This window comes from Eutrigla gurnardus, assembly GCF_963514095.1.
Source record: "Eutrigla gurnardus genome assembly, chromosome: 18".
Classification (NCBI taxonomy): domain Eukaryota; kingdom Metazoa; phylum Chordata; class Actinopteri; order Perciformes; family Triglidae; genus Eutrigla; species Eutrigla gurnardus.
Genome location: NC_139929.1, coordinates 9,871,435 through 9,885,268, shown reverse-complemented (window position 1 = coordinate 9,885,268; position 13,834 = coordinate 9,871,435). Strand labels below are relative to the sequence as shown.

The window sequence follows — 13,834 nt, the reverse complement described above, 5'->3', positions numbered from 1 at the left end:
TCTGTCATTCCCTCTCACAGTGCAGCAATTGAGTTTTTGATTATTTCATCTCTCTGTTGCAGAGCACCACTTAATAAATAATGACTGGCTGATTGATTTCTCCCAGCCTGTTCCCTCTATCTACACTCTGCCTTTCTTTTTCACAATCTCTTCGTCACACTTTCTCTCAAAACATGCTCCACCTCTCTCCTTTCAAACAAGGCATTATCCTTATTCTCTATCTCGTCCTGCTTCTATCCCTTTCCAATGTTGTCTCCCTATGCTCCCTCGTGCCCCTGTTTTTTGTTGTTGTGCCAATTCTCTCTGTCCTCCACAGCACGCCATGATGCTGCCCGTTCTCACCCACCACATCCGGTACCACCAGTGTCTGATGCACCTGGATGAGCTCATTGGCTACGTCTTCAAGGAGCGCTGCCTCCTTCAGGTAAGACACAGCCACAGCAGCTCCTTACTTACAAAGTGATGCGACTCGATGCCCCAACCCAGGCTGCATTATTTAAAGGCTGGCATAGTTGATAACTCACAGGATAGATATTGGTAGGCAAATCCCAGTGGTTCTTTTAGGTGGAAAAAAAGGGAAACATTTTGAGCAGGGGCTTCTAGTGCACAGAGATCCAGGCAGGCGGCGTTTGCCTCATTATTGTGGCCATTCCACCTCTGCAGGGATAGTTCAGGTGGAAACAGAGGCTCAGGAGTCAGCTAAGGTAACCCACACACCGGCCTGAGTCATATCTCTGCAACGAGCAGCCCGGCTCTGCTGTAAGTTGCAGTGACAGTAGTCAGGACAACAACAGCCTCCTCCGTAATGCCAGCTCTCCCCTGTCAGGTCTGGAGCCTCGAGCTCTGTTCTCTCGGAGTAAGCCCCACGGCTGCCTCCAGCAATATTGAAGAGCTGTCATAACCTGATACATTAGAAATCAATGTGTTGTAGCCTATACATAGTTAAAAAGGGGAAGGATGCATTAAGATTCGCTCAAGGCTCTGTGTGTGTGTGTCTGTGTGAGTGTCCGTCTGTGTGAATGACTGCTCAGTGCTCCGAGTGTGTTTATAAGGGGGGGATTTGCACGTATCGATCAACGATTGGCCTTTTTGTCGTTTGTATAATGACGAGCTGTCGTTATGAGTGTTAAAAAGGGAACACTGACCCGCTGTGAGGCCAAGCGGCGGCCGACAAGCTGCAGCCCTTTCATCGCGGAGACGCCCATTTGAGCTTGACGTCTCCGTCTCTTGGGGAGAAGTTAATGGATTTGTCCCTGCCCCTTTCTCATTCAATTCCTTCATCTTCCAAAAAAGACAAGCAAACAAAAGAGAGGAAAAAAAACAAACAAAGTGTGATTATGACGGCTCAAATAGAGGCCTCTGCAGTGTGTGTGTGTCTGTCTGTCTACATCTCAATTCTGTCCACTGAGGTGTTAATACCATGAGATTGTCGTGTGTGTGTGTTTGGATAAAGCGAGGGCTGTCAGCAGTTCACGACTACTGGGACTGAAATGACCCATGTAGGGAGCCATCATTGCTGGCTTCACAGCACCTTCCCCATCTACTGGACACACTCATCAATAGCTAATGTCCCACTACACACACAAACTTTCTCCCCCGAAAGGTTTGGACAGAACGGCTGCAGTGCAACTTGTTAGCGCTGTGGGGCTTGTTCAAACAACAAATCTCAGAGTCACTACTGATTTCAGATCTGCCACCGCTTCCTATTTTCCTCCTTTCTTAAAATACAATAGATTTGCTGTTAATTCGATGTAGAGAACTTTTTTTTAAAGCATTGGCAACAGTAACTTGCATTGGGCTGTCGTTCTTGGTTTGGAACAGTTGAATCAGTATTTCAATATTATAATTTTTCTTCAAGCTTTAAAAGGTAATCGGCTGTACTCATTAAAGGAATGATAACCCTTTTACCCCCCTGAGAAGACATTAAAGCAACAGATCTAAACTTTGGGTGGGCTGTACAGAATCAGCCCTTGTTTTCAGCTCCTTCCCCGAATTAATGTTTTATGATCATATTTGCGAAACATATGTCATCACCATACTATACTCTTTATCAGTAAATCCATGAGAACACTGTTTGATTCTCTGCAGCAACATACCTGCTATTTCAATTCAGAGTGGATGTGTTCCTGGCATGAGGCAACTGACAAAAACTCAGCCCGAGAGCGGGAGAACTCTGCACTTGGCACTTCCCCCCGCCTGGCTCAGCGGAGCCACGGCCCTTTGAAGCTCCTCTTCTGAGAGCCTTCCCGTTAAACATTTAACATAAAAAACTTGATGGGGTGGGGTGGGGGGGTTGAGGGTGGAGAGGCATGTGTTCATGGTCGCCACATGCTCCCGCATCCCCACATCTAGACCCTCAGAATCCTACCCCCCCACCCCGTTGCTTCATCCCCACTCCTTACATTTGACCCATGCTGACAGAATGAGAGGCATCACAGAGGATCTCAATAATTTAACCGTACAAGTCTTCGGCCCCGGCTCTGATATTGCATGCTTTTGTTTGTGTGCCCCCACGAACGTGGCTGTGACTCCGAGTAGCTGGGCATTTCATTTGTTTTGTTATTCATGGCGTTGCATGCTCAGCCATGTGATTGAGATGATTCCATCTGTTTAGGACCGGCCTGAATAGCATTTATAGGCTCGAAATGTTTGATTCTGTTTCAGAGCTAGTATTTGAATTAATCTCGTTACAAATGGAAACATGTTACATGTACATTATGTAATAATGCAAGGCATAGCAGCTCAACTGGAATGTGTTGATGTATGATGCATGCACGGACCCCAGCAGTTAACAAAGTTTTGACTCTTTGCTTAAGTTTGTATGTATAGTTCAGTGTGAGAAGTGAAATCAGTAGAAATCAGCACCGCAATACCACATGGATTTATTGTATGAGAGTTTGCCATACCGTGCATTTATTTTAAGTTGAGGAGTGAAAGCTTTTAGACATCATCAATATATATTTTTTTACAAACTGTTGTTTTTGTCATGATTACTTTCATACAGAACGTAAATAGCGTATGCCGAAAAAGCTACATACTATATGGCTACTCTTATATAGCCCATTTTATTAAGTGAACTCCGTCGTTTAACATACTTCAAAAGATTAAATATTTAGATATTATTTCCAGTTAGGAATGAGACATTATAGGATTTTATTGTCGATCATAATTATATAAAACCCTCATAATAAGTTGTGTGGTGAATTTCCTTTATTGGGACAATTGCGAATATTGTCCCGAGTGACTTGAAAAAGCTGTCTTGCTGCTAGAGAAGTGAAAAATAGATGCTGATTTAAAAAAAAATGAAATAAATAAATATTACATGAAGTATACATGAATGTATTATTTTAAATGTGTTTATTCTTTATTTGTGCAGAGAGACTGATTTACACAGAAACAGTGATTCCAGTATGTCCATGATGATTATTGAGATAATATCATAAATCACAATTATTTTAGCCAGGATAATCATGTCATGATTTTTTCATTTCGCCAGTTTCCACTTTTGTCAACCCTTATTTACCCGTTTATTCCATAATAAAGTACAGTGTAATGACATTGTCAGGTTACCAAGCAGGCAGTTTGCCCATCAGTTTCCCTGCACGCAGGTTCAAGAACATTCTTTCTAGTCAAGTCTGCAGCTCTCCACTGAGCGATGGTGTTTATTCCCGTTTAGCCAAAGGCAGTTGAGCAGCAGCTGAGGCAGCGATCACTAAATCCAAATCCCTGTGATACTTTACGCAGTCATTATGTTGACAGGAACAGTTGCAGACGTCAATCCTCCCCACAGATTCAACTTAAAAGCCAATACTGTTGTTGGATGTTGTCCTTAACTGTGAAGGACCTGCAGTGTTTACAGAATAACTGATGCCGTTTTCTTGATGCCTTTCCTTCAGAGTGCTCAACTCTGTAGTTGAGGCTGTGTAGTCAGCAGTCATTGACTTGTGTCTGACATTGCACAATGGGGGAGTTGAAATTGGAAGTAGACGCGGTTGTTGTTGTTGTTTTTATTTATATTTCTTATCAAACTGTCAACACGGTGCTGAGAATTGCTAGATTTCTGCTTGTGTCATGTCAAATAACTAGCTTTCCCCCCCTCCCAACACAAAAAAATGCTGTGCCTCTTAACTACGGGGGGGAAAAACGATACAATTGCTGTTGAATTTGTCACCTCTGTGTTCAAGGCTACCAAGCTGAAGGCCTCTTGAGTAACTATAAATATTGAAACCTCTCTCTTAACGTTTTACATATATATCTCATTGGAGCTTGAAATTGATTTGAAGTTGGCTGAAAGGAGACAAGCATTTTGAAAAGCAAGCCCGGGGTGGGGGGGGAGCAGTTGGAGTTTTTTTTGGCTGAGATTAACATTCTCCTAATGTAAGATTGATAAAGGCTTGACACATCCTACCGAGCCCTATCTTTTTCCTTTTTCTTCCCCCAGCGAGTTTGTGAAGTTCAGCCGCAACAGTCTTTCTAGGCACAGCACTTTTCTTTTTTTGTCCTCTTTTCAAACAAACTAATGCGTTTCCTTCAGGGTGATTTTACCTTAAATTCCCCACTTTTGCCACTCTTTACAGGTTTGAAAGTTTAAGTCATTAATTTCCATACAGACAACTTCACCATGACAAAGAGCCTAGAGGGGACAAGTACTCTCTCTTGGCTCAGCTCACGTAAACGCAGCTCCCCTCTCTTCTTTTTCTTTGAGCAACTGCTGATCCAACATTATTATACTGATTTGACCGATGTTACGCTTGTAATTAGTCATTAAACAAAAGAGGAAGTGCAATGCATCAGGATCTGTGGAGGGTTTTCACAGGGCCGGGGGTTGGGCCACTTCGTCGATGTCTAAACGCTATCAGCTTGGCTTTTGTTGCTCAATTTGTATACTATTGGCCCTCTGTGACCAGGAATAAACTCAGGAGTGCCAGAACCTAAACTCCAAACTCCCCTTTTTATTTCCCTGTTTGCATTTCAACTACATCTGACGAACCGTGAAGATTTGGTACAGCAGGCTGATAATGAAAGTAGTGGCTTTTATTTGTGTCACATAGAATAAGACAACACAGTCTCATTGCACACTCTCTGTAATTTACTGCTCTACGACTCATATGTTTGAGTGCATGCCGGGGAACAGATGTGCAGAGGTGGAATGAGAGACTGAAAATGTCACACAAGCTTGATGGCTGGAAAAGAAAAGTGCAGGTCTGCGACTCTTTCAAATAATTAAGTTCAAATGAATGAGAAGCAACATGTTACTTGCTCAGACTCATTCGGAAACCACATATTTTTACTTTAAACTCACATTCAGCATTGATTCTGCTGCCGTTAAGGCTCGGGTTCTGCTCGAGCAGAACTAGTTCATACAATGTGTTGTCCGTCCACGTCATAAATAAAGGGTTTATAGTTGTTTCGAATGGTTACACTGGAAGGCTGATTGAAAAGCTGGTCGTCAAATAATGGAATGTGATGTAGTTTTGTTAAAATATTGGAAGAACAGGCATTTAATGGACTTCTGTTGCTCACGTGAACACATGAACATGATGATTGTTGGTTTATATATATATATTTTACATTTTTTACTACACTTACGCCTGTTTGCTAAGTCCCTTATCCTCTCCTCCAGCTTGCCATGACTCACCCGAGTCACCACCTCAACTTCGGCATGAATCCCGATCACGCCCGCAACTCCCTCTCCAATTGTGGCATCCGCCAGCCCAAGTACGGAGACAGGAAGGTCCACCACATGTACATGAGGAAGAAGGGTGGGTCACCTGTGTCTGTTTGTGTTCTTACTGTCAAATGACCACACTGTCTGCTATGGTCCCTCACCTCTTCTCCCTGGGGATTTCAGGAATCAACACGTTGATTAACATCATGTCTCGCCTGGGCCAGGATGACCCCTCCCCCTCCAGGTAGGCCGCCCGCAGGCACATATCTGTTCATGCTATCACTGACCACAGGGGCAATCAAAGGGACTCTCCTTGTGATTAATATTCCCGGCAGGCCTGCTGACAAGAAAATTAACTTTAACTATGAAAGGAAGGGATATCGCAGGGGGAAATGAAATGAGCTAATTTTAAGGGCAACGGCTACTTATTATTGAATGTGAGCTGCTTTTATTCTCATAGAGCGCTGGTCAGGTCTTGCTACTTCAACTGTCCTCACGTCTTCCACCTATCCTCCCCCTCCTCACCCCCCTAGGATCAATCATAACGAGAGACTGGAGTTCCTGGGTGATGCTGTTGTCGAGTTCCTCACCAGGTGAGAAAGCACTCGCACATCTTTGATGGACACCACCGCTAATTGAAGACGACTACAAGACTATCGGCCTTTCTCCCTTCCCCGTTCCTCTCGCCCTCTCTCGTTCTCCCTCTCATTGTCTACATCTATCCACGTCTGTCACAGCCACGCGCTCCATACTTTCGACGCGTTCAAGACAGCGATTTACTGGTAATTGGTACTGGGATGTAATTTTTTTTCCCTTCCCCTTCCCTCCTCCTTTAAAAGCCTGAAATTCTCCATGACAACTTGCAATTAAGTGTCTGGAATGCTGACTGCGTTATTGACTCCCCGGTGAGTGTGGATGTCGCTGCCCAGCACTTACCTAAGCACTGTGCTAATTATATGTACATTATTAATCACACAAACCACCTAACAAGGTAGTGCCCATCTACCCACTGCACCTTCTCCTCTGTGTCGATATTATACTTAAACATACAAGAAGAGGGCTTTCTCTGTTGCCACAGGCTGTACTCACACACACACAGCACGTTGTAAAAAGGAAGAACAAATTTTTATCCGACTTCCATTTGCCCAAAAGCATATCTTCTACCACCAAAATCTCAAGCGTAACCCCCGATGCTAACACTTCCACAACAGTGAACATTCAGGAGCCGGATTAAACCTTAATAGGAACTGACACTGGGTTACACAGGACACTGCTTCAGCAAGAACAGTGTTACAAAGAAGCTGGTTAGCCTCTGTTTCTCTGGCTATCTCTCGGCATGTTTCGCCACTCTCCCGCCTCCTCTTCCTCTGCCTTCCTTCTTTGATTGTTAGCTTCTGACGAGACATGCTTGGCCTACGCTCTGGCCCTCTGAATTATTTATCAGCCTCTTGTCCAGTTAAATGGGTACAGCAGATCCAGCCAACCGCCTTGTGCACCTCCAGTGCGCGCTGCCCTTAGAGGCTATCTGTGCCTCTGCTGTCCAGCCAACAGACTGTTTTGCACATTTGAATAGCCTCAACACCGGGAGTTACTGTTGAACAGAGGGGGGTCACGGCATGGTTTTTTTAAAAGGGTCAGCAGATGATGTAAAAAAAATAATTCCTCTTGCAATATTTGTGATCCTTCTTCTGAAAAAGTAAATATTTCATTAGAAGGAGTTATTCAAGTTCAGGTAAGTTTTTGAAGTGGAAATAGTCAGGTTTTTTGCTTTAACTTATCACCATGACGTAAATGTTGATTGCACGGTGTAATAGGGAATAATGTATAATCACACCAGATTTAGATTGGTTCCCTATAAGCCTCTTTTCATTATAATTCTGTCTGCCACTGGCTCCAATCTCCTGGGAAAATTAAGGCTTTTTTTAAACTAGTTTTACTCTGCTTTAAAGCACACACCCTGACGCAAGCAGCCAGAAAACAAACCAGAAGCTATATCGGTTGTCTGTGCGACAGCGGCGCCAACGGTAATACCAGTTGGAAACGATAGTCGGGGGACAAAGTTGCCACTTTAAATTAGCAATTTTTATTAAAGATAAATGCCTGAAAAAGCAACCGATGCGTCTTTTAAATCACATTAAGAACACATCGTTGTGAATAAACCTCACTCATGTTTTTGGCCATAAAGTTTTAGGACCACTGCTGCAGAAAATATGAGGAAAAGCACACGAGAAATGGATTACAGATGAGCTTGAGAGTTGCCGGCTGGAAGGAGCTCCGGTTTTTATGTTCACTGAATGACCCTTTGATGTACTGCACAGTACGTGCGATCGATGGTTCACTGTGACAACGTTTTTGAATAGGACATTTGTGGATCATCTTTATCTTAAAAGAATGATAAATAAAACCTGACGAATGCTATTTAGTCCAGTTAGCCACTCTCTGTGACTGACACTTTTGCCAGCAAACTAGTCTAATTATTTTTCATTGCGCTAAGTGCTTTTTATTAATTCCAAGTGCTTTGTTTTCACACTAAGATCACAATACCCTGACAAATAGACCTCTCGTGAATTTGGAAAAACAGAACACCACCTGCCTTCCTCTCTTTGCATTGATTAGAAATGACTGAATTAAATGGCCTGTTTTAATTCAAATGAAATCAAATGATACGCTATGGTTAGGGAGACGCTGGACCATAATGAAAATGGAACCTGCTCGCCTGGAACCCAGCTGTGGAACTACTGAAGCGTCTGTGGCCATTTCTGGGTTCCAACACAGACCTGGAAAGGATGGATATCTCTGGAAAATGAATTAGGTGGTCTTGACAAAATGCAGGATGAGGCAATTTGAAAGGATAACTAACTATTTTTATCTGAGAATATAGTATATTTTTAGAAATCTCTATACACACTTTTCTTCATTATATTATTATTGTTGTTGGTGTCAAGAATACCTTTTAGTAGATTTTGTGATGTCATATTTCTCTGCCATGTACTAATATATATATATATATATATATATATATAATCATTTTCATTATATTCAAGCAAGAAATTTAAGCCCTGAAAAACCATGGAATCTGAGATCCAGTGACGTTTCTGATTGCGTTTCCATTCCTTTCTCCACAGTGTCCACTTGTACTACCTTTTTCCCGGTTTGGAGGAGGGTGGCCTGGCCACCTACAGAACAGCCATCGTACAAAACCAGCACCTAGCCATGCTAGCCAAGGTAAACTCATTACATGTCCTTCCTCTGCAGGTCAAAGTAGTGAAAGGTCTGCGAACTGACGCGAGCACATGTTTGAGACAGTGTTATTGTTTTCTGGCTTGCCGTTATGACTTTGCTTCTTTCTAAGGGGGCACTGGGGAAAAGAGTAATTTTGTCTTGCTGCCATCCCTACCCTTTTTTTTTGGCCCCTCAGGTTTGTAATTGGAGTTAAAAGGTTGTTGTTTTGGAGGACTAGACTAGTGCGGCCGGGGTCCCTGTGGGCCCCTAGAAGTCTTCCTGAAACACTCTCCAGTTCCTGTTATCGCTAGGCCCCCTTGCTTCCCTCCTTCCCTCTCTCGCTGGCAGCGACGTACAGCCAAGCCGCACTCACTGGCACGTTTGTAAAGAACACAACAATAATCGTCCCGTGATGTGGAGAAAGCAATTAAAAACTTCAATCTTTCATGTTGCTCCCTGCTGAATACAAAGATGCAGCCGCCCGAATCTGCATTAGTGCTGTGTAGCAGTTTGGCTTGTTTCAATTTGCCGCTCGCGGTAAAGTGAGTGTGATACAGTGTTCGACGTTGCCAAGTTGTTTACCAGGCTCCTCTAAAGCCGTCTGCTCAAGAACACTCGCAATTATCTTTCAAAAAATATCTTCAGCGAGCAACGGCACAATCCGCCACTTCACTTGGAAGGCTTAAAAGTCAGAACGGGTTCCCTCTGAGTTGGAGTATTTATGAATTGTGATTTAATTTGTGTGTGCAATCACGGGGGGTGGGATACCACCAACAGTTATCAGCCATAATTAAATAGCACCCTGACTGTTTTTTGACGGGTATTCGTCTGTGGTTCACTGCCAGTAAAATCAAGTTGGGCTTCTCTCGACAAGGCTCAAACAAATAGTTGTAGAAAGTTTGACCGACCCACAGTCCCAGAAAATAACTATTACATACATAAACATACATTTGGCAACCAGTTATTATTAGATTTGACATTTCTCCTCCTTTACGTGATGTCTGCTTTATTCTCATGCAGCTTTCTCACTACCACAAGTTGACCAATACAACCAGCTCCACTGCAAGCTGCCATCATAGGGAAGACTGAACAGTACAGCAGGGTGCTAAATTGAGCTTGTACAGATTAATTCACAAATACATTGAATATATTACATAAACTGGAATGCACACAGGTAGAGGTATGTTAAATATGGGAATGCAATAATACAGCTATATGTGATAGCAGCGATAAAGTGATAACATAGCTATTCTAATAATACATATTTATAAGCTCAGTAATAGCTTTAAAGTAACCAGTAGAATGCATTCAATATCAGTTCTTTATGTTTTTTTCGGCATCATTGAGGTGGAGGTTGGCGGTGCAGCTTAAACCCTGCTTCCCTGTTATGCATCTTATAGAAAAAAAAGTGATTTTCCAGTGAAAGAAGTGTCACTCCTCTTCAGGCAGACTGAAGGTCACCACTGTACTATTTCACAATTTATTTTAGGATTATATAGCGCGTGTGTGTTTGCGCGTGCGCCCCAGTGTAATTTTGCGCGTGTATGCACGTGTGCACATTTCTTTTTCCTCCTGTGCCTGCTTAGTGCATCATGCCACAGCTGGACAACACATGGGCACATCTGTCAGTGCCATGAAGTAGAACCTTTTCCAGCAAGGGCAGACAATCTTTTTCATTTCCCTCGAGTTCCCCCCCCACCCCCACCCTCCCCATTTTCCATAAAGAGCCTATGAAAATGTGCAACACCCCAAAAAAAGAAAAAATGCTATTACTTTTTCAAGAAGCTATTACCGTGGTGTCGGTGGCAGCAACACTGATATGAATGTGTTTGTCTTTTTACAGAAACTGGAGTTAGATCGCTTCATGCTCTACGCTCACGGACCAGATCTGTGCCGGGAGTCGGACCTGCGACACGCCATGGCCAACTGCTTTGAGGCTCTTATCGGTGAGATTCCCACGAGACAGAGATAGAAGTGGGGATGATGGCTGCGCCAGAGAACAAAAAAAAAAGAGGAATACATTTTGAGTGAACTAAATATGTAAATCTATTTCTACGAGGACAGATTTACATATACTGAAAACAAATACCGTCTCTACGCTCTCATACATACAACAAACAGTTAGGAAGGAGGGGTTCAATACTTTGTGAAGCGGCAGGTATACTGGTAATGCTTCTATGCATATATGCTTTTAATTCACCTACTTCATGTGCTTTGGTTAAAATGGAATCTTCTCCGAGTGTAATTCAGCTTTGTGTATGTGTGTGTTCTCCTGTGTAAATCGCAGCAGTGGCTCTCCCATTAGGCCGTGGAAACATTACACAGCTTTATTGATCTCAGGAGGTGTGGTTTGACCTCTGGCTGGACAGGCAATCCCCCAGAGCACTGTCTTTACCCACACCACACACATAACACAGGCTCGCTATTTCATCTGGCTTGCGGTTCATCAGCAGAGTTTGTGCAGTGATTAGGGACCCTGGCGCTTTAAAACCACACACAAACACACCAAAACACACTCTTGGTAGGGGCCGTCTCCCTCTCTCTGTCCAACCACCACGGGCGTCGCTGAGCTAAGTCTCACTCCTCGAGAGCTGCAGCGTCGGCAGCTCTCCTCATCTAATCACCATCTTGATTGAACCAGTTCAGCCATCTCTCTGCGCTCCCCTGATGATAGATAGAGAAAGTGGGTGGCTTTCAAGAAATCTGCCTTGCTTCCCCGCCACCTCCCCGCGCCAAAACAGCAGTGAGCAGAGAGTGGCAGGGAAAGTGCTGACTGGCACCACGGCCCCCTGTCGGCCCCGGGGGCGCCGTACTTGTTATGGGTTCATTATCGGCGGAGACGTAGTCATAATCTATTCTGTCCCGTGGCTGTCGCCGCCTCATCGCAGTGCACATCCGAGCAAGGCAGCAGGGCCACAACACTGGGTCTCTCTCTCTCTCTCTCTCTCTCTCTCTCTCTCTCTCTCTCTCTCTCTCTCTCTCTCTCTCTCTCTCCTCGTCTTCTATCTCCAGTTACAACTTAATAAAGTGAAATGTGATGAATAAACAGGGGTGCTGTTATGAAGGAACCTGTGAGAGAACCGCTGTCAGAGAGCACCCTGTGGTGATGGGTTTTGATTTACTAACTCAAAAATATCACCCCCCCCCCCCACCTGCCCACACACACACACACACACACGCTGAGGGGCAAAACATGCACACGTACACACAGACTCGAGACGTTGAAAGTCACTAGCATTGAGAATGCTGTCTGATGTTGCCTCTCTTCTTTCTCCGAGACTTTTGTCATCTCCATTTCAGTTTTTTTTTTAGCTCAAACACTTCCTTTAAGACCTTGTCTTTGAGCAGTCTATCTGTCTCCACCCTCCCGTCTCTGACTTACTCTTCGTGTCCCTCCGCGCTCTTCCATCTCTCGCTTCTCCCCCCCCTGTGATCTAGAGTTTGGGTGTTATTAGGTGAACGATGTGCCACGCATCTGATGAGTCATCATGTCACTCCCCTCCCCGCGCCGCGCCATCCTCACCCATCCCGACTCTCACCGACTGCAGCGCTTTCTCCTTACGAGACAAACCGGGATCGCTCATGCACGCCATAGGATGCTACGAGGGGCTCACAAACGCCGTCCTTTCATCCTCACATACGCTTTTCCATCTGACAGAGACGTCAAACCACCACTTTCCCAAAAGCAGCAGGCACCACATCAACAGACATGCTGCCTTGTTTTCTGAAGGAACCATCATTTTTTTTTTCTTTTCCTATTTTAACACATTTTTTTCCCCCTCCAGCACGCACATGCGTAGAATTCAAATCGGTCTTCATCCAGTATCCAGAAAGCTGTGATGAAATATGACATGCTCATAATATTTCCAAGGCCCTGGCAGATAGCTTTAACAGCTTACTATGCATGTTTTTTGACCTTTGTTTTATTTGTTTCTATGCCACGGTGACCATTGAACCTTGGCTTTGTTGGAAATGGCAGATAATCTCCTGCTTTGCATGGGCAAAGCTTTCCCTCCGCAGAGCCGAGAATGTGTCTATCTCCTAACCCTGAGGCAGGGCCATTCTCTTGCTCGAGACAGAGAAAGAAAGGGAGAGAGCCGGAGAGAGGGAGAGTGAGGGGAAGAATGGAGGGAGAGCGGTAGAGGAATGGAAAGTAAAGGCATCTGCAATGCAAATGGGTGCCCTGCAACCCTGAATAATTCAAAGTGTTGAATGGAAATCTTGCTTTTCTGATCCCCTGTCATTAACTTCTGCTGGAGTGAGCCATTCTCATTTGGGCTCTTTTGGCCTGTGCACCTCCCATTCTGTACCCCCCCACCCCCTTCTCCCTCTCACCCTCTCTCCCTCTGTACTTTAGCTCCTGCCCACTTTACCTCTTCGTCTTTAGAAACCACTTTCTCCTTCTGCTTATTCATAGAAACTCGGCACGCCTGTTGCCCTCCCGTTTCCCTCTCAGGTCCTCTCCACTGATAAGCCACATCGTTTCCTTCCTACCGAACTGTTTGAAAAGAATTGTGAGAAGAAGAAAAGAGGCCCCACTCTGTTTTTATGGCCCTAATTTCCTTGTACAGTTGATCTGTGGATTATGCGCTGCCAGCAGCCATGGGGGATACAGATGGTGAACCTTTGTGAGGGCCCTCTCTAAGCTCTTCCTATTAAAAGAACGGAGAGAAAGGATTATCTCTCACTTGCTGAATATCAGATTCATACACAATGCAGCCGGTGTATTCATTGAGCTAGCACTGCTCCCTTTGTTAATTGCTGCAATGGTAGCAAGTGGTGGAGTTGGTGCTTTGCGTGTGCCCTCTTTTTTTGTTTTTGTCTCTTTTTTTTGGGTTTCTCCGTCTCACTCTTCTGCTCCAAGCCTCATTTTTTTTTTTGAAAAGTAAGATGTTTGATGTAACAATGCACTCAGCCTGCCTTTTGTCACCGCTGTGGTGAAAA

General features: G+C 44.2%; 1 protein-coding gene across 2 annotated transcripts in view; it reads left to right on the top strand.

The window, feature by feature from the left end:
* Positions 1-13,834, top strand: part of drosha (drosha ribonuclease III) — a 79,687-nt gene that overhangs the window by 27,362 nt on the left and 38,491 nt on the right. For both annotated transcript variants that reach the window (XM_084033756.1, XM_084033755.1), the window contains exons 17-22: positions 317-424; positions 5,624-5,762; positions 5,852-5,912; positions 6,202-6,261; positions 8,794-8,893; positions 10,734-10,836. In XM_084033756.1, coding sequence (XP_083889882.1) covers positions 317-424; positions 5,624-5,762; positions 5,852-5,912; positions 6,202-6,261; positions 8,794-8,893; positions 10,734-10,836 — 571 coding nt within the window. The remainder of the gene's footprint in view (positions 1-316; positions 425-5,623; positions 5,763-5,851; positions 5,913-6,201; positions 6,262-8,793; positions 8,894-10,733; positions 10,837-13,834) is intronic.